This window comes from Meles meles, chromosome 10 (assembly GCF_922984935.1).
Source record: "Meles meles chromosome 10, mMelMel3.1 paternal haplotype, whole genome shotgun sequence".
In the NCBI taxonomy this organism is placed as follows: domain Eukaryota; kingdom Metazoa; phylum Chordata; class Mammalia; order Carnivora; family Mustelidae; genus Meles; species Meles meles.
The window spans coordinates 53,046,974-53,073,063 of NC_060075.1; the positions used below are offsets into that span (position 1 = coordinate 53,046,974).

Sequence of the window (26,090 nt, forward strand, 5' to 3'; positions counted from 1 at the left end):
GGCTAGATGTATTTGCTTTCTTTTTTTGTGGTTGCATACTGACAAATTATCCTTTATAGAGTTTGAAATATTTCAAATTCCCACCAGCACTGTGAGAGTCTGTTTCTCTTTATTCTCCCTAACATGGGGCTTCATCAAACTTTGCTGATCTAGTGGGTAAAAAGTAGTAAATAATTATGTTAATTTCATAAATGAGACTTAATGGGATTCACTTTTAATGTTTTAACATGAAACTTTTAATATGTTTAAAAGCACACTATTTTTCCCTCTGTTTGGATGCTTCATTCATTTGAAAAAGGTTTATAAGAGGTGTTTGGATATTATAGCAATTGTAGTTTAAGTTGTAAAACTGGCTTTTAAAAAAAAAACTTTTTCTTCAACCATATCATGTGAGGGAAAAAACAGGAAAGTAGATTGGGGCATCAAAGTGAGGGCAGTAAGAATACAGGGTTCCATTTTGTATTCTGTGTTTCAGTTTTTACAAAGATCTGTATTGAATACTCTTTAGAGTCAACTCTGTGTTAGATGGAAATTTTGAGATAACTTGTTAAACCGAAGGATTTTTGGAGGTAGAGGCCTCTCCTAGTTGTCTCTTTGAAAACTTATGTCAGGCTAGGTAAAGGGGGAAGTACTTAATTTAACAGTTACTTAGTTATAAGGAGACGTAACTTACATAGCTTTGAAGACCCATAGAAGGAACTTAAGTAGGAACAGGCTGACATTTAGCACTCCCCTCCCTCTTAAAAAAAATACTTAACTGGTTAAGAAGAGTACAAATACAGGAAGTATAGACTGGCTAGTCAAGGCACAGTGACTGTGGACATTAATCCTAACATGACAGAAATGCGAATGCAGGGACAGTTTAGTCTAAAGGTACTTGGGTAGTGATTGTTGGAAATTGGCAGGGTCCTTTGATCCCAAAGAGGGAAGAAAAGACTGCTAGGAATTTGTATTTTAATAAATTAGGTAACCTAAACAAATAAATTGGGCATTTCAGTAAGGGAAATTGTCATCATATCCCTTATTCTAATAGTTAATAAATTAACAATTACTGATTACAACTTTTGATTACAAAAGATCCCAGCGAATAAAGACAAAGTCACTGTCCTCAAGGATGTGCCTCCCTGTGGTAAAAGAGATTAACTGAGGGGGAGGGGTGTCATTTGATTTCAATTCCTCTCCCAAGTTGTTTCCTTATAAACGTATTGGGGCCTCTCCCCCTCAAGAATTCCTGAGATCTAAAAGAATTAGAAAATAACAGCATCTTCAGAGAAAGTTAATAGATTAAAACAAAAAATGGAAAAAAGTTTTTTGAAACAATGTTATGAAAATTGTCCATTAAAAATCTCCAGAAAGTTTTTTTTTTTTAAAAAGATGTGGAGTATATTCTTACTCTTTGAGGAGCATTGATTTTGAGAGGCTTTGGATGTAATGAAGAAAGCATGGACTCAGTTTGGCTATCGCCGACATTGCTGCTGTGAACATTGAGGTGCATATGGCCCTTAAAAAAAAAAAAGATGCAAGCAAGCAAGCAAACATGGACTCTGGAGTCACACAGCTCTGACTGTAACCTTGACCTCTCTGATTTTCCATTTTTTTCATGAGGGTTGACAAGAAACAAGTAGATTCATGCATATACACACATACTTAGAGAAAGCAGTCTTATCAAATGGCCTGGCACATAGATACCCAGTAAAGAGGGCCTCACCTTCAACCTGTTTCTGGATTGCTTCTAGAGCAGCTTCCAGTAGGTTGAGCTGGGGAAGGTTTGTCCCTCTGGGACTTGCTCCCCTAAATCCTGGTTGCCTGCTCTCTGGGCTCTAGTATGACTGTCTGCTGCCTACAGTGGCCTGATGGGATTTCACCATACCCTTTCCTTGGCAGCCATCCAAAGCTCATGCCTTCAGGTAATGAGAGCTAAATTGATAATCTCATTTGACTTCTTTGCTAGCATCTGTTACCAGAGAGTGCGTGTAACTGAGATGTGCTTACCCAGGTGGGAATAGAGGGTGGGGACTATATTCCAGAGTCCAGTTCCATGGAATGGACTCTGCAACACCACTTTTCTCACTGTGACTCTGGCCAGATTAATCTATTTTAGTTCAGCCCCATCTTGTAAAGCAGGAGTCATTATAGTCCTTAGCTCATGAGAATGTTCAGAGAAACTAAAATAATGCCTCCAAAAAACTTGTGATCATACCCAGAAGGTAGTAAGAGCTCTAAAGGTAGCCACTATTACGCATTTTCCTAACATTTTCATTGCTATTGGTAATACCCTATTATTTATTGTATAGTATACTTCATTTCAGATGACTGGCCACTGATACTCAGGAGATTGGACCCTAATTTAGAAACATTTGTGGCTCCTCTTTGTTACTTAAAGCTCTATGAATGCCATTTTTAAGAGGATTCTTGAGTAAGACTGTATCTCTAGAATTTAACATAGAACTTCCTGCCATCTTCTGGCTAAGAAAAATCAAAGGTTAATAATACATACATTAGGGACGCCTGGGTGGCTCAGCTCAGTTGGTTGAGCTGCTGCCTTCAGCTCAGATCATCATCCTAGGGTCCTGGGATCAAGTTCCGAATTGGGCTCCTTGCTCAGTAGGGAACCTGCTTCTCTCTCTGCCTCTGCCGGCCACTCTGCCTGCTTGTGTGCATGCGCGCGCGCTCTCTCTCTCTCTCTCTCTCTCTTTCTTTCTCTCTGACAAATAAAAAAAAAAGTACATATATTGCTAGGAAATACATACATTAGTTTTTGTTGTGTTTTTTTTTTTAATATTTATTTGACAGAAATCATAACGAGGCAGAGAGAGAGGAGGAAGCAGGCTCCCCGAGGAGCAGAGAGCCCGATGCGGGGCTCAATCCCAGGACCCTGGGATCATGATCTGAGCCGAAAGCAGAGGCTTTAATCCACTGAGCCACCCAGGCGCCCCTACATACATTAGTTTTAATCTTAAGTCTTGAATTACTAATTTATTAAAATAATAAAATGGGCAGCAAAGATGAAAACTTTAAAAAAATCATTAGAAATAGAAGCACATAGCACATATTAAGTATTTCTTGTGTCTCGGAGCAAGAGAGGCATGGGTCTCTGGATCCCGGTTCCTCTATTCAGACATTACTCGTTGGAAGGTTTGTAATGTGTGACAGAAATGGCCTGTCAGAATTTGTAGGCATTTATTTAGTTCTTCTACTTCCTTTTCTGCAGGGTACTTACTTGTGATGTTGATGTTTTTGTTAGGGGATAGGAATACAGTCTGTTCATGGTTTGAAGCTAGCTTTATAGTTCTCTTCTACGTGTTTGAAGAAGTGTTTGAAGCAATGTGGCTGATGGCTAAGGAGGAGGAGAGTTACCCTTCAAGTTTGAAAACGATATAAATAGAAGATTTATTCTGGAAAAAGAAATGAGTGAAAAAGCAGGAAAATAGTGGGAATTCTTGCCATTTTGCCATTCAAAAAAATATTTGCCATGAATTTAGTAGACACTGTCCCATGTCATAACTTATAAAGTGACAAAAGGTGATTTTATGGAGTTTTACAGATTGTGTTGCCATTAACTACATTTATACCGTTTGTATTCTCTGTAATACTTTGCTCCTACCACAGTCTGTACGCAGCCCTCTGCTGCATAGCCAGGTTGTTGGAGGTTTCTTTTTTTTGCTTTTAGAACCAGTTTAGTAATAAATTCCTTCGTAGGTAAATATTTGGGCTTTGTCCGTAATAATTGCCTTAAGCTGCATCCCTGCAGTGGTATATTACTAGATGTTTACTAATTATGGCAGAATTGTGTGTCTCAACCTCTTATTTATTTTTTCGACCTCTTAATTCTTGCTACAAGGAGAAAACAGAATGGTTTGACTTTCCGGTAATGGCTTAATATCCTTTTGTTCAGAGCTATGTGATACACACTTAGGGAGGTCTAGAGTTTTAGAGTCTGAAGGGACTATGAATCTGATCTTTTAGTTTTGTCCGTGAGGAGGCTAATGCCAAACAAGAAAATGACATTTCCAAGGTTTCTTGGCTACTTATTGTTCAAGTTGGATTAGAATTCTCGTCCCTGGTCCATCGTCTTTTGTACTACTCAGAGCTGTATGTGTTTACTCTTGGGTAAGTTTAACTTCTCTGGGCCTCAATTCTTTATCTCCCTCTTCTTCATCCTTGAGTTAAACTACTAATTCTCTATGTCAAGGCCCTTTCACCTCTACACTGTGGCTTACCCTGAAAAACTTCTTATCAATATGATTAAGTGCCACCAGCTAGCAAAAGTACTTACCACCTTCTGAATGACTCTTAAAATCGCATCAGAGCAGAGTCTTGTAATGATGGGAAACAGGATACTGAGGTTGCCCTTGCTTGATAAACATCCTTGAGTTCTCTTGAACTGAAACACGTGTTTTGAGTAATTATAATTGTTTATCATACATTTTGCATGAACAGTAGGTCTGGTGAAAATATTATAATGTTAGCAGAACCCCTGATGACATAGCTGAATTTTAAACTTTGGACATAAAAAGGCTATAGTTAATTGACCTAAAATTTAAAAAACTTACCATCTCTAATTATGATGAAGCCGTTGTTTGCAGTTAGATTACTCTTGTACCTTTTGAGCTATATCCAAGTTTGGAGCACTGTGGTTAGAGGGGTCTAGACTCTTGGTTGGCAGTTAGACAGTGGGATACACAGAGTATGTACTGAGTGCCCTCTGACAGGAGCGGTCTGTTTGGAGCACTGGGGACCCAGGCTATGGACAGGCTTCTGGAGCACCATGCTATCTGACCTTCTGAGGGAGTTTTTTCTTTTCCCCCTAAACATCCTTTTTTAAAGCAAAGCAATGAAGTTTGGAAGTGAGTTTATGCCAGGTTGAGAGAGCTGTTTCTTGGGGACACATTTTACTTTATTTAGATAATCACCAGGCGCTTCTAAGTGTTCTAGGGTTAACATGTCTATCTGTTTATCCCCACGGAGGAGGAGGAGGTCCGTGTCTGTCTATGGATGGTCCTCTCTCTCTCAAGAAAGAAGTTATTTACCTTTTTTTGGTAATATTACTAACTTATCTCCACCAATTTTACTTCTTTTCTTCTGAAGTTAGCAATACTCCATTGTATAGTGGGAAGGGATATTATTGTAAACTATACTGCCTTTATGCCCACAGATACAGTTGATCCCCTCATTACTGCATTCAGATTTCCTTTTCTTTTTTTTTTTTTTAAGGATGTATTTATTAGAGAGCATGGTGCATATGTGCACAGGAGTTTTCTGGGAAAAGGCAGAGGGAGAGAGGCAGACTCCCCACTGAGCACAGAGCCTAACACGGGAATGCAGGGCTTGACCTCACCACCCTGATATCATGGCCTGAGCCGAAATCAAGAGTTGGATGCTTAACTGACTGAGCCACCCAGCTGCCCCTTTCCTTATGGTTTTGAAAGAACTGTCAGTGATCTGTTTAACCATGGCCTTTGAAATAGTTAAAAGTTGCTTTGAGTGAATATCTAATTGGTTGAAACTTGTGTGCAATTCCAGCTTTCTTTTTTTTTTTTAAGATTTTTTATTTTTATTCATTTGACAGACAGAGATCACAAGTAGGCAGAGAGAGAGAGAGGAGGAAGCAGGCTCCCCACTGAGCAGAGAGCCCAATGCAGGGCTCTATCCTAGGACCCTGGGATCATGACCTGAGCCGAAGGCAGAGGCTTTAACCCACTGAGCCACCCAGGCACCCCCAGTTCCAGCTTTCTATAATAAGTATACCTCATAAATGTTAATAAAATTTCTCCGCTGTTGTCATCTTTTAGAATAACCAAAATTAATAACCCTTAATCCACATTTTCCCCTAAGAAAAAAGAGGAGAGGGAGAAAGGAACAATGTGTTAACCTAAGGTTCTGTTATCAGAGTGTTGGTGAAAGTTGTGCTATATATGCTAGTATTGCCCTATGAAACTTAGGAGAAGAATGTCCTCTGGGGGCCCTGGGTGGCTCATTCAGTTAAGTGTCTGCCTTCGGCTCAGGTCATGATCTCAGGGTGCTGCTCAGCGGGGAGTCTGCATCCCCCTCTGCCTCTTCCTGCTGCTGGTGTGCCCTCTCTCTCTCTCACTCTCTCCCTCTCTCAAATAAAAAAATAAAATCTTTTAAAAAAGGAAAACAATGTTCTCTGAAAAAGAGATCATTGAGAAATATCCTAAGATGTATTGTATTTGGTGGGGAGGGAGCAAAACCAAAAACTATATTAAGATCTCAATTATGCTTTTATTTTTTTAAGTATCTTTTTTTTTTTTTTTTGAAGATTTTATTTATTTATTTGAAAGAGCATGAGGCGGGGGGAGGGTCAGAGGGAGAAGCAGACTGTCGGCTGAGCAGGGAGCCCAATGTAGGACTCTATACTGGAACTCCAAGATCAAGACCTGAGCTGAAGGCAGTCGCTTAACCAACTGAGCCACCCAAATGCCCTTTTTTAAGGTATCTTAGAGCAATTTTAAATTTAAAAATGACTGAAATATTGTTGATAATTTAGAAGCCACACACTGTTTTTTTACTATGTTTGTGTTCAAATTATGTATGTGTGCATTTGTCGGTATAATTTATAATTTTTCTTATTTACCAGTTTTACTGAGAAATAATTAACAAAGGACTATATAAGTTTAAGGTGTATATCATGACTTAACATATATGATGAAATGATTACCAAGGCAAACTAGTTAACATCTGCCATCTCAGATAGAAAAAAAAGAAACCATTTTTCCTCCTGATGAGAATGTTCAGAATCTTCTAACAACTTTCAGATACATCACACAGCAGAATTAACTGTTATTATGTTGTACATTATATCCATAGTACAAAACTAAAATTTGTACCCCTTAAATTTTTTTTTTTAAATTTGAGTATAGTTGACGCACAGTGTTACATTAGTTTCAGGTTCAATTATGCTTTTAAAGGGGGTACTGAAAATATACGCACATGTATACATGTATGGAAAGTACTGGTCCTTTTGCAGACATTTTCACAGTTAACATTGATTGTGGGAAGGGTCTTGGGGGAGTTGATGCGGACAGAGAAATTTCTTGTTATTTGTATGTTTCTGTTTGATTCCAGTCTCATAATCTCGGTTCATTCTGTGCTCTCGGCACTGTGGGACAGTGATGCAGCAGAGGATTCAAGGAAGAAGAGAGGGCAGAATTAGGGGTTCTGAGAACATCTGCATGCCCTGTCTGCCAATTGCATGCTTACGGTGCCCTTTTTGATCTTAGAACTACTGCTTTTTTTCTCCCCCTTTGCATCCAAGTCAGAAACTGAATCTGCAAATAAGGAAAACAGTATGTGAACTAGGAATGACCACCCTGAGCAACTAGAGAGAAACTGCTTTATACCTGTTTTTCTTTCCCTGCCTGGGCTAAAGTCAGTGCCCATTGGAACACAATCTGAGCAAAGACTGTGTAACCCTACAGAAAAAGTGTGGGATCTTTTAAAGATTTTTTATTTATTTATTTGACAGACAAAGATCACAAGTAGGCAGAGAGGCAGGCAGAGAGAGAGAGGAGGAAGCAGGCTGTCCGCAGAGCAGAGAGCCCGATGCGGGGCTCGATCCCAGAACCCTGGGATCATGACCTGAGCCGAAGGCAGAGGCTTCAACCCACTGAGCCACCCAGGCGCCCCAAAAGTGTGGGATCTTTACATGTTTTTAATGTTGTTGTGCACTGGGAAGTGTATGTTCTTAGAAGTATTTATGTGTGCTTTTGAAATCTTGGCCATATCTTGTCTATCAATTTTTTGTTGAGTTATCCACTTATAAAACCTGTAGGTAAGTTAGAACATAATACTGTAGATGAATCTTTTAAGTAAAAGATGCCAGTCATGATAGTACTCATATATGAATACTCATACATACTTATTAATATTGAAGTTTGAAATAGGCAAAGTTAATCTATTGGGTTAGAAATCTGGGGGAGGGCTAATTACTGAAAAGAGGTCCTGGTGGGGCTTCTGGGGCATTGGTGTCCCTAGTTCTGGATCTGGGTGTGCACGTTCACCTTAAGAAAATTCATTGTGCTGTATGCTAAAGATTGGGTACTTTTCCATGATAAGGTTTAAAAATGAAGAAAAAAGTGGAGCTCCTCTGAAAATATAGAGATGGGTGGATAAATGGATGCATGGATGCATGGATGGATGGATAGATAAAGAAGAAAATAGCTTCATTTGCTCTTTTTGGTTCACCAGCACCCCTGCCTCTCTGCCCCAAATCAGATCATAAACTCCACAAGGTCAGGGAGTGCTGTTTTCTGAGGGACTTGCTCATGCTAGGCACTGAGAATTTATTGACTAATTGATTATCCTGAGTAATAATTTCTGTGACTCTCCTGTGAATGGTCTAGGGAGATTTGTCCTTAAATTCTTTTTTTTTTTTTTTTTTCTAAAGATTTTATTTATTTATTTGACAGAGATCACAAGTAGGCAGAGATGCAGGTGCAGAAAGAGAGGAGGACGCAGGCTCCCTGCTGAGCAGAGAGCCCGATGCGGGACTCGATCCCAGGACCCTGAGATCATGACCTGAGCTGAAGGCAGAGGCTTAACCCACTGAGCCACCCAGGCACCCTTAAATTCTTACAGTGTTTTAATATTGGCGTTTTTAAGGAGGGTGAGGTGAGGGAGGTACATATTTGTAACATCTTTTCTTTTCTGATTTGGAAAGACACTACAAGACAAAGTCTGTCCACTCACTTCTCTTGCTATTTGGGTACTCATAAGCTGTTACTAACCTTACAGTTGTAACATTTTGTTAAACTCTTTCAATTAAGCTTTTTTATTTTCTGCTTTTCATTGTAGATGGTAAATATGTTCTCCTTGGAATCTTGGTCTTTTGCGCGTTGCAAGTGTGTGTGTATTTGGGGGTTGGATTACATGTGTTAAGGGGTTGTTGCTTGTTCAGTGGCTTTATACAGAAGTTTTAGAACTAGTAACCCTGAGTGGAAGAGATGGGTATTGCTTTGCTGAAAGGTTTATAGAGCTCGATTTCTCTTCCCATACTCCGCTCTTTGTCACCTTCCAGAGCATTAGACAAACTGAATGGATTCCAGTTGGAGAGCTTCACGTTGAAAGTGGCCTACATCCCTGATGAAATTGCTGCCCAGCAGAACCCCTCGCAGCAGCCCCGGGGTCGCCGTGGGTTTGGGCAGAGGGGCTCATCGAGACAGGGGTCTCCAGGATCAGTCTCCAAGCAGAAACCATGTGACTTGCCACTACGCCTGCTGGTACCCACCCAGTTTGTTGGAGCCATAATAGGAAAAGAAGGCGCCACCATTCGGAACATTACCAAACAGACTCAGTCGAAGTGAGTACTAGTGAGGCTGCAGCGGGTGTTGCTGTTTTCCCCTTTGAATCTTAATAACAGAGTAAGTTCTTGTACTTGGTGTCCTTCTCCGTGTGGCTATGGTCCTTCCTCGCACAGTAGTTGGGAATCCGGAAAAACCTTGTGATTTGATACCTTAGTGTTCACTTTATATAGATCCAAGGCTTAATCTCAGAGAAAACTCCAAATTTGCACACATGAATGGAAAACAAATGATCCCTAATCCACTTCTGATGGGGGAGGCACTGATGAATAAATGGGCCACTTCTTGGTTGTTTTCTGCTCCCCTATCCACACCCCCATCCCCAGGAATACCTGCCTGCAGTGTTTTTGGAAATAATTTTCTGGGTCCAGTACAGAGATGGTTTTTCAGTCTTGCTTTACTTCAGTAGAATATCATCCAGCTTATGTTCCAAACTTACCCCATGATTAAGCCATGTAGTTAGATTGACTTTTTTTTTTAAGGATGTTTGATAGCTTTAATGGGCTGATTTTAAGGGATTGGAAGATTCTCCATTAAACATTGGTGTTCACTTTGCAGGAGTAGAAAGCAGTAGAAACAGACAGTAGCCCCAGTGCTGGCACATGGTTTGGTATGTAGAAGGCGCTCATATTTGTCTGAATGAAATGACTGGTTGTAAATTATGTTCGGTGCCCTTAAAATATGGCTAAGATACTCTATCAATTTAAAAGCTTCAGTGAATTATGTATTAGTTGTTCTGCTTTATTAACCATCCTGATGGCTGTATGTGGAGATTTTGACACAAAGAAGCTTAGCAATGAACTGTCTTCAACCCTGTTCTGTAAAGTGCACTAGGCACATCTCTGGGACAGCAGCTGCCGTATTTCCCGAAGAACTCTGAGTGCGCTGGGGAGAAGTGGCCGTGTTACTCTATGCAAAAGAGTATGGAAATAGCCTTGGCCCAGCTACAGAGAGCTTTTTAAATTTAGTAAGGAAAATGATTTCATTTTATGTGGTCCAAGCAATTAAGCAGTCTTTTCCTGAAAGTAAGGCTGTGGTGCTGTGAGTATCTTGCTTATGTATGTTTGTTCCAATAGGCTTACGAGGATATCCATGTTTATCACAGGCACCATGCCTGTGTTGAGCTAGCTGACTCATTTCTCATGCAGAACCCAAACGAACTGTGCTTACCGGTGTTGTTGCACACCCACTCTACCTGCAGAGTGATGTCTGACCCTGCTTTCCCCAACCTTCCCTTGCCTTGAAGCTGGAGAGATGTTAGATATGGATTACCTTTGTGCTAAATCAGTGGTATTTGACTTCATAATGTCGGGAGTGGGGAAGACAGGTGAACCAGAGTTGGGATTATTTGCCTGGTTTTAATATTAAAATTCGAGGGCTCCTTGCTTTTCTTGATCCACTGTTACCTGCAGAAACTAATTATTAAATGGTTTCCCTTCCTTGTCCTGTGGCAGATTAGAGTTTTCCTTTTAAAGCTACTCATTTCCTTGTCAGAGGAAAGGGCTTCTATTATTTAAATTGAACTGTTTGTTTTATTTAAGGCAGGAAGATGGAGGATGGAGAGGGAAGGGAAGCAATTTTTGTTATATCCGATGATTCATTTGCAGAGTTCTGCCGGTGGATTTAATTAACTCTTGCTATTGAACCTGGTCATTATTAGATCCTCTGTTTCTGGAATGGTCTCAGAGGGCTACCCTGATCTGTAAAGCAGTATTCCTTCTCTCAGAGGATCAGAGTTTTGTAATCCTTAACACAGTGAATGGGTGGAAATAAACTAGAAGGAGGGAGATTAACATGTTACCTACTAGAAGATAAGCAGTACTTACAGTGGCAGGGGATTGAAATAGTGGTTGGAAAGATGATTCCTGAGATTGGGACTGTTACCTGAAGCACTTTTTAATTATTTCTGTATGTCCCTTATTTGTCTCATTTTTACATTGCCTTTTTCTTTTTTTCTAAGGGTTTGGAAATTTTTAAAAATTGAAGCATAATTACCATACAGCATTACGTTATTTTCAGGTGTACAATATAATGATTCAACAATTGCATACATACTCAGTGCTTACCATGTTAAGTGTACTCTTAATCCTCTTTATCCTACCCATCCGCCCACCTACTTATTGCCCTTATTTTTTAGTCTAGGGTTTTTTTGTGTGTGTGTGTGTGTTTTTTTTAAGATTTTATTTATGACAGAGATACAGCGAGAGAGGGACCACAAGCACAGGGGAGCTGGAGAGGGAGAAGCAGGCGCCTCGCCAAGCAGGGAGCCCGATGAGGGGCTCGATCCCAGGACCCCAGAATCATGACCTGAGCCGAAGGCAGAAGCTTTAACCCATTGAGCCACCCAGGCGCCCCTTAGTCTAGGTTTTAATTCTGAGATAAATCATCAGTTTTCAAACATTTAAGAAAATGAAATCCAAACCTTGACTTTATTGGTGTGATGAAGTGGTCATTCTTCTTATCTTTTAAACCAAGTACATTTCATTTCATTTTTTTAAATTTCTTTTAGGGAGAGAGGAGGGGGAGGGGCTCAGGGTGAGTGAGAAAGAGAATCTCAAGCAAAGTCCTTGCTGAGCAAGCTTGGAACCTTGAGCCAAAGTTAAAGAGTCGGAAGCTTAATCCACTGAGCCAGCCAGGCACCCTTGAAGTGGTCATACTTAACGGCCAGGAGTTCTGTAGGTTTTCTTTTCTTTTCTTTTCTTTTTTTTTTTTTTTTTAATTTTACTTATTTATTTGACAGAGATCACAAGTAGGCAGAGAGGCAGGCAGAGAAAGGAGAAGTAGGCTCCCTGCTGAGCAGAGAGCCCGATTCGGGGCTTGATCCCACGACCCCTAGACCATGACCCGAGCCGAAGGCAGAGGCTTAACCCACTGAGCCACTCAGGTGCCCCAAGTTCTGTAGGTTTTCTAATGTTCGAGTGGCTAGAGGGACTCGCCAGTACTTGATTTTCCCCAGACACACCTTTCTAGATAGCTGATTTTCTTTCTTGTATTTTCTAAATAACAGAAGACTTTTTTATTTAATTCAACATATACAAGCATGCAAATTTTTTTAAAAGGAGGGTTACCTTTTATCTTATTGCTGGAGGTAGTCATTGTTAAGGTGAGACTGTAACTTTGTAGGCCTTGTTCCTTGTACCTACTAACACGTATAGCTTTAAAAGAGAAATCCTATCATGGTAAGTTTTGTGTTGTTTCTCATGGAAGATGAAAGAACTCTTACTTTGTTAGTTCCTGTAACTTGACAACATGTTTTTACAACGCTAGATGACATGTTACTTAACAACCTCTTCCTGATGGGCATTTTACTTTTTTTTTTAATTTTTAAATTATTTTTTATTAACATATAATGTATTATTTGTTTCAGGGGTACAGGTCTGTGATTCATCAGTCTTACACAATTCACAGCGCTCACCATAGTACCCTGATGAGCATTTTAAAGATAATTCCAATTTTCTTTCTGTGTAAGTAGTGCCACAGTGAACATTCTTAGGCCAGCGGTGTTCAGGCAGTGGTGATCTTTTCCCCCTAGCAGACATCATTAGGTCATGTCTGGAGACAGGTGTGGTTGTCCCAACTGGATGAGGGATGGTTGTCCCAACTGGATGTGCATCTAGTGGGCTGAGGCCAGGGATACTGCTGAGCATTCTGCAGTGCACAGAACAACTCCCCCAACAAGGGATAATCGGGCCCAAAATGTCAGTAATGCTGAGGGTGAGAAATCCCACTTACAGGCCCACATATGAGGATGTACCTGTAGGAGACGTTACAAAAAGTAGTGTATTCTCAGGTCAAGAGATCAGCACTTCTGCTTTGATAGGTCCTGCTTGTTTGTTCTACACTCCCGCCAAAGTGTGAGTGTGCCCATTTCCATCCTCTGGCCAACACTTAATTTTATCTAAACTATTCGAAGGTCTGGAACCCAGTGACATCTTGTTTTGATGGACACGTGTGTAATTACTAGGAAGGTTGAACATCGTTTCGTTTTGATTAGCCAGTTGGTTTTCTTGGAAGTAGAATTGCCATCTTCTGGAGTTTCATTGCTATCACTCTTTTTTTTTTTTTTTGGTGGACTTTCCTCTATCGAGGAGGCAAAATGTGGAAAGAGCCTTGCAAGAAGAAACAGATGAGCAAAGTCTCATACTATGGATAGTGGATATTCTATGTGGCATAATGAGTTCAGCCTGGCTTGTGGGATTCCAACTCTGGCCCTCTTGATTAGAGCAGAAGAAGCCCTTTTGTCTGAACCAAGGTTCCCTGACGTGAGATGTTTGTTCTGTGACACCAAGATGAAAAATTAGGCACATACAGCGTGGGAGAAGGAAAAGATGTGCCTACTTGAGGAAGGGGGATGGGGTGGGTGGTGGATATTCCTGGAATTCAAATTTTGTCTTTAAGACATCAAAAGTTGACAGCTTATCAAGAGTTTATGCTCTTGAAGGAAGTGAGTCATCTACTCTTTGCCCGGAAGTCCTATGACTTTGAAGTTGGTACTTATAGACTCTGTAATTGTGAATATGTGCTTACAGCTCTCCTTTCCTTCTTCCATTGTGCTCACCATAAGAATTGATGTTCATCGTAAAGAGAATGCAGGCGCTGCTGAGAAGTCAATTACTATCCTCTCTACCCCTGAAGGTACCTCTGCGGCTTGTAAGTCTATTCTGGAGATTATGCACAAGGAAGCTCAAGATATAAAATTGTGAGTAAAGAGGATTAACCTGTGAAGATTTGATGTTCATGCTGTTTGATTTGGAATTCTAGGACACAGTTCTTAGGAATTGCCAACAAACACAAGGAAATGCTGTCCTGAAGAATTACGGTGGTTGGCACTATTGATTTGTTTGGAAAGCATGTCTTTTAAATGTTTCATTTTCCGTCATGTTTGGATATGGAGTGACTGCTGTGAGTGGTGGAAAGTCTAGCTGTTAGGAGAAGGCACTTATGGGATAGGAAGCCCACTTAAGGACCAAGAAGTGTCCTTGGGATTTACCCAAAATATACCTCAAATCCTGGCTCCTTTACTCTGAACCCATTGGAGCTCTGTTCTTGTTGTGTGCCCCGCCCTACTCTGCAGAGCAGGGAGGCTAGAAGCAGAGAAATCCCTCATCCTGTGCTAAGGCAAACTGAAGATTTATTTGGGTGTTCCGGGTTGAAACTCTAAATGCCTGTCCCACAGGAACTTGGAGTGAGTGGAGTTTGGGTTCTTTGCCACTTGAGCTTATAGCACAGTGTTACCCTAAAAGGAGGGTCCAAAATAAGGTACTGGCGTTAGCCTGGGAACCTAGTCAACAGCACTCAAGTTGTAGGGACCTTTAACATGTAGTAAATAAATTTAGTTATAAGATGTGATATGTTGCTATAAGATTATAAATTCTCTTTCAAAATAGAGAAAAAATTTTAAAAGCTCACCATCCAGATAATACCTGTGATATTTTAAACAGGGATAGGTATCAGTTAGAAATTCAAAAAGGTACTCAGTGAAAAGTGAAAGCCCCCCTTCCTGTTCTTAAACTCTTCTCCTAAGGAGTAATCACTGTTGAGTTTCTTCTGTTTCCTTATATAAATTGTGCATGTATCTCTAGGTATGCATTTAAAAATTTATAGCAAAATCATACTGTTTTGTGTTTATACGTTGTGTTCCAGTATTGGAGATTTAGGGATATGGATTTGAGTAAAAGGTGTTTTCAGTGAGCTAAGAGAATCTATCCTTCGAAGATATTCCCTAAGATGCAAAAAAGAAAATGGTTTTAAAAATTAATTTCACATGCTTGTTAATGGTTTTGTGTGTGTATGTGCTCCCTCTAATCACGCATTGCTGGAATGTAGGTCAGCAGACTTTAAACTACCTGGCATTATGCTTCCTGTATGGTAGGTAGGGAGTAAATGTTTAATGAATGGATATTATCTTTTTATCTAGGAGAAGGTTTACTTACTTACCCTGATTTTATGACCTTTTTCTTTTTTATTTACAGCACAGAAGAGATTCCCTTGAAGATATTAGCCCATAATAACTTTGTAGGCCGTCTTATTGGTAAGGAGGGAAGAAACCTTAAAAAAATTGAGCAAGACACTGACACTAAAATCACAATATCTCCGTAAGTGCTTCCTTGCTTTCTTTGAATTAGGAAATTCTCAAGCACTGCTGTTAAGCTGGAGGTTATATATTCAGCAGAGCTTCTCCCATCTTGGAGGTGTCTGGGCCAGCCTGTATCACCATACTTACATTTTGTTTCTCAAACTTAATCTGTTTTTGGTGTCTAACCGATATTGAAAGCATTATCTATTCCTACTAAAGACGCAGAAAGCACTAAATACTTTATATTCGTATTTTCTAGCTGAAGTCTTGGGTTTTCTGACATATACTCCCAAAGTTGAAATATATAACCCAGATTATTATCCGTTGCTGTGTAACAAATTATCCCAACATTTGGCAGCTTGAGACAATAGTAAATATGTATTGCTCACCTGAATTCTGTGAGTCAGGAATTCGGGAGCAGCCTAACTGGATGGTTCTGGCTCGGGGTCTCTTGATATTGCTGACGAGTCCATGCTGGCTGTTGGTGTGAGGCCACTTCACAGGGTACCTGGCTGTCTTTAAGAACTGGTGGTTGTCTTCCCCCCAGAGTGGCTTACCCAAGAAAGAGCAAGATAGAAGTGGCAATGTCTTTTATGACATAGCCTCCGAATTCGAAATCACATGCTATCATTTTTCTAATATGATTTACACAAGTCAGCTCTACTCAGCGAGGGAGGGGATTATACTCTGGAGAGCAGGTCATCTCAAAGCTGGAAGCTGTTGTAAAGAAAAAAACACGTATAATAAACAATCCTACCCTTCTTGAATTTTACACCTAGAAAGGGGAGGGTTTTAAGAGGAAAAAAAATTTTTTTAAGCTCTTCTAAACAGCTATTTTAAAAAAAACTAATATGAAATCCGTAAGGGAGAGGTGAGTTGAGACCAGAGATGAAAAATACACCTTTTTAGATCTATGAAGTAGTCTTCCCTGTGTAGATGTTTACCTTTTTAGCAAATTAGAGAAAAAGTTAAGGAACACTAACCCATTCATCTGGCTCAAGTTTAGCTTAAGACAGTCTGCTAAGTAGTGAAAGTGAGAATTTAATTTTACTTTACTTTTTAAATTATAAAATTATAAAAATTTTTAGTATATTTATTTGGCAGAGAGACTGGGAGAGAGAGAATACAAGCAGGGATATTGGGAGAGAGAGAAGCAGGCTTCCCATTGAGCAAGAAGCCCAATGGGGCTCAATCCCAGGACCCTGGGATCATGACCTGAGCCAAAGGCAGATGCTTAACGATGGAGCCACCCAGGCGCCCTGAAAATGAGAGTTTTAACTATAGTTATGGAGAGCTACACCAATTTTCTGTATCGTTTCAATCTATTTAGTCTTTTTTCTATGGCTAAGAGTCTCCCATTGCTTCCTCTCAAGGCTGTTGACTAGCTCTGGCTCAGGCAGTCTCAGATGTCATCTGAATGGATTTTGAAGCTTCAGAGGGACCTAGGTCAAGGAGAGAGTTGCTGAATATTGCTAATGCCTTCTAACTTTGTAGTGGTCTTAATGGTCATCAAGGTATAATTTTTTTAGTCAAGACAGATTGATTTATGTTATTTCTCCAGCTTACTTTGATCCAAACTCTAAAATTATTGGCAAAAAGTAAGTTTGGACACATGAATTCTAGTTTGCTTTTTGGGAATATTACCATGATTATTTCTTGTTTGGTGACCCAGAAGCAGTTGCATGAGAATGCCAGTGATGTGTAGAATTGGTCAGTGCAGACTAGGAACATCTTTTTTAAAGGTTATGTACGTCTGGTTCTTGGTTTCCACTAAAACTGTACATCACTCTGATATTTTCTTTATTTCACTGTTAAAGTGTGAAAAATGTTCACCTTGAGTGGACAAGAAATAAGTACACTGTGTTGCAAGCATGACTTCATTGAACTGTTTACACTTAGTAGTTTTTACTGAGAAGGTAGGAGGGGAAAAGGATTCTCTCTGCAGCTTTTTTTGGTTCTTGGATTCACATCTTCTGGGGCTTACTCAGTGTGCCTTGTGTCTGACCACCCACTCTTACATAGCTCCAGCCACCACTGTTGCGTTTAGTTGCCATCTATGGCTGAAGTGTTATGAGCTATCTTCCTCCCGTAATTTCCATTCTTTTTCTTTCTCCTCTTTTTCATTCTACAGATTGCAGGAATTGACGCTGTATAATCCAGAGCGCACCATTACAGTTAAAGGCAACGTTGAAACATGTGCCAAAGCCGAGGAAGAGATAATGAAGAAAATCAGGGAGTCTTATGAAAATGATATTGCTTCTATGAATGTTAGTTTTGATATTGTTGGACATGCCTTTATTTTGATGAACAGTTAAAAGATGTTTCAATTGCATTAATATTGATGTCTTTAATGGTGCAAGCATTAGATGTAGTCTCTTGTTGATTTTTAACACCATAGTGAGTGTCCCCTGGGGCAGTTGGGAGGAAGGCTTTGTTTGACATCAGGCTTGGCTATCTGTGATTTTAGCAAATTTTTTAGTCTTTAAGCTTTAGCTTCCTTATCTATTACATAAGGCTAATACCTACCTGAAAAGGCTAATATGTTAATTTGAAGAAGATTAGTATAGTAGGAATGTAGGCGTAAGGAGTGGGTATGTGAACTGGGTTTGAATCCCAGCTCAGTCACTTATTAGCTGCAAGTCTGTTCTCTTGGTTGGTCTCCAAGCATTGGTTTCCTCTTCTGTAAAATGGGGCTACTGTGCCTACGTTGATGCCATGATTAGGACTGGGATTACAATGGATAACATGCATATGAAAGCAACTATAAAGAATTCAAATTTAAAACTTGGTTAGTCACAAACCCTGGAGACAAAAGAATTAAAAATGACAAAATCATTTGTCTAGCACAATGAAGGCAATTAAAGTGAATGGCTGACATTTCTTAATGGATGGAATGGTGCAGAAAATGTAACATTTCAAAAGCCCATTTTGATTTTTCAAGTAAATGATTGAAAAAAACACTGCTCAATTGGGCCCTATACCTAAAAGAAGGAAAAGAGAGAAATGATACTACCTTTTGTGAGAGGAGCCTAGAAGAATGCTGATTGTTTTAGCCCACATGACTGGCTTTGTGGCCTACCTTACCATCATCACTGCTCATCTGATGTTTCAGAGTCCCTTGCAAGCAAATCCAACTCCATATACCTTTTAAAGAGCTTCTCAAGTATGCTCACATCTCAACTCTCTAATCTCCACCTCACTTCCACAACCTAAAGGTTGTGTTTCTTTATAAATAAAATTGAACCAAAACAAAACTCCCTTTCTGGCTCCTGGATCTACTCCAAAGAGGTTTAGTTGCCATAGTTACATGGGATGGGATGGGACCTGATTTCCAAAGATCTTGACTTTGTGGCATTTAGACCCATGGCCACCAAATTTTATCTCAGCTTGTTCTGTATATCTAGTTTGCTTTTTAATACACCAGTCTTGTTTGATTACTTCTTCACCTAATGCATGTTTTTTAGTCTATATTTACCGTGTGCCCATAGCATACAAAGTACACATTTGTTTAAGCACTCTTGAGCTGATCCTTAAGGAAAGGAAAGGTGTTTCCTGCTTTAAGAAAGGTAGTGTAGCTTCACATCAAGGAGGGGGCAAATGAGCACATGGATTTTAAAATACTAAGAAATATGAACAGATATATATACTCAAGTATAATTACATGGAACATCTGCTTTGTTCTAAAATTTGAGTCATAAAATGATTTTTTTCTTTACTAGACAAGAGGTTACAATCTGAGTATTATCATTTATAAATACTTGATTTTTTAATTGTAAAATGAGAGACCTTTTTACTGTTTCAGCTTCAAGCACATTTAATTCCTGGATTAAATCTGAATGCCTTGGGTCTGTTCCCACCCACTTCAGGGATGCCACCTCCCACCTCAGGGCCCCCTTCAACTATGACTCCTCCTTACCCACAGTTTGAGGTAAGATAATGTACCTTGGCTTTCTGTATGGTTGAGTGGGATGCAGTCAGAGGGACACAATCAGACTTTGTTGCCCTCAAGCAGTGTGACATTAAATGCTAATCAGGACAAATACTAATGTAAAACCTGGTCCCCATATGATCTGTAGGTTCAGAGTCAGCACGCGCTTTCCATTTCCTGTCAGTAGAACATTCTTACCTCCCTCTTTGTAGAGTGGACTTGTGAATTTCTTTTTGAACTTTTGGGGTGGTAGGGTTGTCAACATTGGTTTTTAAATATCGAAAGAAAAGTTTGAGACTGGGTGGGGGGAGGAAGTTATTTTTAAAAGCGGAAGGAAAGAACTTTTAAAAGGCTTCCTTCATCTTTAACTTCACTTGGAAGTTAACTGCTTTGAAAGGTCAATAAAGAGTCGCTTGGGTGGCTCAGTGGTTGAAGCATCTGCCTTCGGTCCAGGTCTTGATCTCAGGGTCCTGGATTTGAGCCCTGTGTTGGGCTCCCCACTTACTGGGAGATTCTCCCCCGCCTGCCCTCTCTACGTGAGTGCTCTTTCTCTCAAATAAATAAAATCTTTAAAAAAAAAAAAAAAGTCACTAATAAAGACATGCTTTCCCCAAAAAAGCCATGTTTTCCATTTTGAGTGTGCTTTTTAAACAGTGAACTCAAGATAGTTTTGTTCACAGGTCTATTGTGTATATGTGTGTGCAAACCTAAACAGCTTTCATTCATTTGTAAAGAGGTAGACTGTTAAGAAAGAAACCTTACTTTTATATTTGTTTTTTTTTTTTTAAGATTTTATTTATTTGACACACAGAGAGAGATCACAAGTAGGCAGAGAGGCAGGCAGAGAGAGAGAGGAGGAAGCAGGCTCCCTGCTGAGCAGAGAGCCCGATGCGGGGCTCGATCCCAGGACCCTGAGATCATGACCTGAGCCGAAGGCAGCGGCTTAACCCACTGAGCCACCCAGGCGCCCCTTATATTTGTTTTTTAAGAAGAACATTTTTCTGAGGTTTCAAAAATGGGCGACCAGTGATAGTATAAATATAATTGCAGCATAACAGATACTTTACATAGTAATTTTTTTTAGAAAGTAGTCAACAGTTCTGTTGTATAATTGGTGATAATTGGAGGTAGACAGTCATGTGAAATAAATTTAGCAACATTCTAGGATCTTCTGTCATAGATTGTGTTTACATCTCTCCTTTCCTGTTTGACTCTTCTGTAATAGATGCTTTGTAGTACCTCCTCTACCAATTTACGAAAATGTCCAGCTGGAAATCGTTCAGCATTCCATCATAACATTGCCTAGACTACATGTAGAGTAAAATGCTTCTAGAATTGTATAGAGAACGCAGATTGCTAAGATTGTTCACATTTTTTAAAAAGATCTTATTTATTTATTGGACAGAGAGATCACAAGTAGCCAGAGGCAGGCAGGGTGGGGGGAAGCAGGCTCCCCTCTGAGTAGAGAGCCTGATGCGGGGCTCGATCCCAGGACCCTGATATCATGACCAGAGCCAAAGGCAGAGGCTTAACCCACTGAGCCACCCAGGTATCCCAGATTGTTCATATTTTATCTCTTTATGAAGGAGAATTTCCTTGGCCTGTCCTTAACCACCAGACTGTGTTAAGTGTTTTTCACGTTTGGCCTCTTGCAATGTTTCTGCCTTTATGATCAGCAACTTTTGCATCTTCCCCTACAACTCATCTGCCACTCTGAACATGTTTCGTCCTGGAAGCCATATGACAAAGCTCATTAATCTATGGATAGGCATCAAAATTTCAGACCCACAGCAGTGTGAATAGCTCCACCATGCAGTGTCTGAAGCTTTCCAGCACAGCTGAAGGTGCTGTGAAGTAGCTGACTTGTTTGTACCTTGATGCTTAAAGGGGCTGGGGAAGGATCCGTGGGGTGAGAACCCAGGTCCAGCCCAGCTCTGCCTGCGCTTTGTATCGCCATAGGTCACTCTCCTCTTCCCTCTGTGTTTGTTTTCAAACCTGCACAAAGAAGAAACTGAACTAGATGAATTATCTTTTAAGGTCTCTTCTCTCAAGTCAGGCTTTTCTAGTTTTTACAGAATTCAAATATAAAACATTTAATAAGAGAGTCAAAGTGAGCCTAAAAGAGGAATTGGAGAGAATATGGACTTAACATCTAATATGGCTGCTATTTGTCATATTACTGAGTTTAGGGCACATGTATCTCTGACACTTTTGTGTAAAACAGCATTGATTAAAAGTGACAAGGAACTGATTATTTAAAGTTACTCTGTGCTGAAGTTCTGTAAGCTGCTAGGTGCCTTAAACTAGCTTTCTCTTGGGCACGCCCCTTAATCTGTCTGTTCCTCATTTTGCCAATTTGTAAATTGAGGTGTCATTTCAATTCTTCTCTCTACTGGTTTCATACCATGGTCAGTAAAGCTTCTCACGTTGCAACTGGTAGGATTATAGAACATTCTGTCCTTTACACTTACGTGGCTGCTTCAGTGCAGAAATTCCTAAAGTGATTGTTAGGTAGCTATTTTTAAGATACATAAATAATAGGAATGTTATCTAGATTTGCTCAGTTTTGTAATTTAGTGACACAGTTCTGTGTAATGGGTTCTTGTGTTCTAAGAAAAATTAAGATTGTTTTAAGACAAGTGAGAGTATATTAAAAACATTATTTCCAAAGGACTTTTATGATTTTAAATGTCTGAGTGACTTCAAGTAGAAATTTTGTCTCATTTTAAGAATGGGGAAGAGAGTCAGTGACCTATAATAAAAGTAAATGTAAGGAAGATCCCACTGGAATAGGTGGTCTTTGCTTTTCCTGAGATTTTAAAACTAAATCAGCTAGGTGTAGAAGCAGTCAGTGAGATCAGAAGATGGAGAAGCTGCCAGTAGTAATGGTAGAAATAGTGCAAAGGGGAAGGAGCTGAGGGCCTGGTGGTTTCATGGGCAGGAAAAGGAAATTCTCTACTTAAAGGAATAAAATGTGGACAATCTTAGCAATCCAAGTTCTCTGCGGAATTCAAGTGGACATTTTATTCTACATGTATGTAGGCAGTGAAATAACAGAATCCCCAACTTCACACATGGACAGTTCTCTAAATGGGTGTAGGAGGTAGCACTCAAAGCACTAAGTGCTAAGAAAGAAGACAAATCTATCTATCTAGTTGGAATGGTTGATAAATTATGGTTATATTGCATGTGTTTGTGCAGATGAATGTGTTCTTACAATTTTTATGTAGATTTAAACTTAGCTTTATCTCTGCGTGCTAGTCTTAAACCCCAAAGAATGTGTCAGAAATTATCGGGAGAACTATTCCTGTAATCTACCCTTTTCTCCAGAATGGAAGAAATCTTTGTTTTTGTGAATTTCAGAAATATGGGCTCACTATTGCCTTTCTTCTTAGAAATACATAGGTATATAATCCTGTCTTGGAAATTTGGTAATATTTTTTACAAACGTTGTAATTAAAAGTAATAATTAATGGGAGCATTGTACTATTTTTAACTTAGTTTCCTCAAGGAATTCACCTTAATGTTCACCACAATATCATGAAACTTGGCAAAAGGGCTCCTGGGTGCCTCAGGCTTTAAGCATCCGCCTTAGCCTCAGGCCATGATCCCAGGGTCCTGGGATCCAGCCCCACATTGGGCTCCCTGCTGGCCGGGAAGCCTACTTCTCCCTCTCCCACTCCCGCTGCTTGTGTTCCCTCTCTCGTGGTCTGTCTCTCTGTCAAATAAATAAGTAAAATCTTTAAAAAAGAGAGTTAGGGCTGCGCCTGGGTGGCTCAGTGGGTTAAAGCCTCTGCCATCAGCTCAGGTGATGGCATTACAGACATTTGCCTAATCATATATTACTCTTTTTATGTCTGTCATCTTTTACATTTCTTAGTTGGCAGTATTCTGTAAAGAGTAGCTTTCTCTACTATCTGCTTTACAAGGAAGAATTTTTTGTTGTTGTTGTTCTTTATGTTAGAATTACCCCAGACCTTTTGTGTTAGAGTCCATCCGCCAGGGCAGGAACTGGGGGTGAGACTCTGGTATTACTACTTTGGAAAGTGCTCTGGCTGACTCCAGTGTGGAGGTGGCCAAGGTTAACAACAGCTGCTCTGTTTCTTAACTGGTTAACAACCTGTGTCTCTCCTTGGACTCACATGAATCAGAATCTCCGTGGGAACAGATGGAAGCTCAGAAATTGGTGACTTTTGTAAAGGTCAGCAGGAGTCCTTTGTTACCCATTCATTGTCAAATTACCGTTCTGCAAGGAGTGCTTACTATTCTGGAAGGTGGACTTAAATGCTGGAAAAGTATCAAGGGTAATGCACAGTAGACAATACTTGGGATAAGCATAAATACATACCACTCAGGTATGTCACTCTTTCTAGCTTGTTTGGTGCTTTATTTTAAAGTGTGGGCAGGGGGTGCCTTAGTGGCTTGGTCAGTTAAATGTCCAACTCTTGACTTGGGCTCAGATCATCATCATAGGGTCATGAGATCAAGCCCCGCCTTGGGCTCCATTTAAGATTCTCTCCCTAGGCTCCCCCACCCCACCCCACTCGTGTGCTCTCTCTGACTCTTAAAAAAACAAATAAACAAACAAAAACCTGGTCAAAAACTTCCCTCCTTTCCTCTGGATCACCTGTTATTACAATCCACAAATACCAGGCCAGAAACGTCTGTGGGATGCTGCCATATGTCTGTTTTCATGCCTTTAAATATATTTTGGCATGCTATGTGTATCAGGATTAGCTTTGGCTGTGTGTTACAGGGAAACAAATTGGTTTAAATGAGTTTTCCTTCTTCATCAGGAGAGGTGAAGGGTAGACAATCCAAGGCTGGGAGTGGTGGTGCTGCATCATCAAGGACAGGTGCTCCTGTTGGCTTAGTTAGCATGCTGCCTCCCAGACCAGGATGACTGCTCAAGCTCCAGCCATTGAGTCTGATTCCAGCCAGCAAGGATGAAGGATAAAAAATCAGCAGCCACCTCCTATATGGACACTACCTGACCATAGCTTTTTACACTTCCACGGGTTAGTCATGTTTGCCAGAACATAACATCAGGTACATCTGCCACAAGAGAAGCTGGGAAGCAGTGTTTGTAACTGTAGAGATGAGTAACCCTGCCCCACTGGATTTAGTGATATTACCTGCAAATAGAGCCTGCGAGGGTGCAGGTGAGCTTTTAAGTCCTCTCAAAAATGAAACCAAACAAAAACCCTGTCTCTTCTGCCCCGCCCCACAACCCTGCGCCACCCAAAAAAAACACCCCAGAATAATTTAAATTGATTCTGGAGTAGAAAATGGGATCTTTCAGATTCTACTCCTGCAGATTATTTTCACATCGAAACAAAGGGGGAAAAACACCATTTTCACAGAATGTATTATGTTTCTGGATACTAGTTAGAATGAATTCTACTTCCAAATAGCTATGAGGTAATTTCCTGATTTACTGTTTTAGGGGAACAATTCTTTGACAAGTTTTGTTTTAGTATAGAACTTCTCTGTGGGGAAGTACTAGCTTGGAATGGCTTTATCTTCACTGTGTATTTTTAGACTTGGTTCTTTGTCTAAACTCAGATCGCTATTAAGTCTATCTACTGGTCACCACTTTTTGAAACACAAACTTGTTTTTAAAGGCAATAATTAGGGACGCCTGGGTGGCTCAGTTGGTTAGGCTGCTGCCTTAGGCTCAGGTCATGATGCCAGGGTCCTGAGATCGAGTCCCGCATTGGGCTCCTTGCTCAGCGGGGAGCCTGCTTCTCTCTCTGCCTCTGCCTGCTGCTCTGCCTGCTTGTGTTCTCCCTCCCTCTCTCTCTCTCTGAATAAATAAAAATTAAAAAAAATAAAATCTTTAAAGGCAATAATTAAATTTATCAAAGCTTTATCCACTATCTTTCTTACCATTTCTTTTTATGTTCCTTTTTCCCCCCCTGGCTTCACTTTGCTTCTTGCCGAAGAACCTATTATTGTAGGTCTGTGAGGGTCTGTGATGCCATTTATTGAAAAACTGGGTTAGAGGAGTAAAGGTTGGCCCGTACCTGCCCTCAGCACGCGAGGACGCTCCGCCGCCGCAGCCTGGCGTCTACGGCTGCTGAGGAGAAGCTTGCTGGTCCTTAGAAGCTCTCACAGGGAAGTCGGTTACTCATTAAGGTTGACTCTTTAATCCTTGACGCCCTGTAGGTTAGCAGTGGATCTCTTTTACTTTACGTGTATATTGCCTGGTAAGAAGTAGGTTTTGATGACTCAATGTTTCAAAGACTCGACTCTCTTTTTTTGTATTGCTTCCTCTTTCTTTTAGAGTTGTTTCATTTCTTTACTCGTGTTTTCTCACTGCTGCTTTGTAACATGAAAGGAGAATTGATGCACCTTGACTTTGGATAAATCCTTTGCTTCCGTTCCATTCCAGAACTTTGCTCACCCTCCCACCCCCTCACCCCACCCCCATGTATTCTGCCATGTACCTGCCAGGTGGATTTTTTTCTAATAGAGCCAGAGTCGGTTCTTCCAGCAGACAAAAAGTCTCTAGTTCCTGCCTAGCAGCTGGCTCATGCAGTACTTAATTGGCAAACTTTGAGTTTAGAAATGACAAGAAATGCTCCTTTCAAAAACGCTCGAACAGTAGGGAAGAGGCCATTGGCAGCTCCTGAACGGAGCAAAAGCTGAAGTTGGCATGGCCCAGGACAGCATCCATAGCTGAATGTTATTTCCTGGCGTTTGGGTTGGCAGGAGTTAGCTCAAGTGCTGTTGTCTTCATAATTTTGATAGCATCTTTGGAATC

The 26,090-nt window shown here is 40.3% G+C and overlaps 1 protein-coding gene across 2 annotated transcripts in view; it reads left to right on the forward strand.

Annotated features, from left to right (window-relative positions):
- The window catches only part of IGF2BP3 (insulin like growth factor 2 mRNA binding protein 3), a 141,029-nt gene that overhangs the window by 99,642 nt on the left and 15,297 nt on the right, over window positions 1–26,090 (forward strand). For both annotated transcript variants that reach the window (XM_046021074.1, XM_046021073.1), the window contains exons 6-10: window positions 9,038–9,319; window positions 13,885–14,019; window positions 15,293–15,415; window positions 17,528–17,663; window positions 19,199–19,324. In XM_046021074.1, the coding sequence (XP_045877030.1) occupies window positions 9,038–9,319; window positions 13,885–14,019; window positions 15,293–15,415; window positions 17,528–17,663; window positions 19,199–19,324 (802 nt within the window). The remainder of the gene's footprint in view (window positions 1–9,037; window positions 9,320–13,884; window positions 14,020–15,292; window positions 15,416–17,527; window positions 17,664–19,198; window positions 19,325–26,090) is intronic.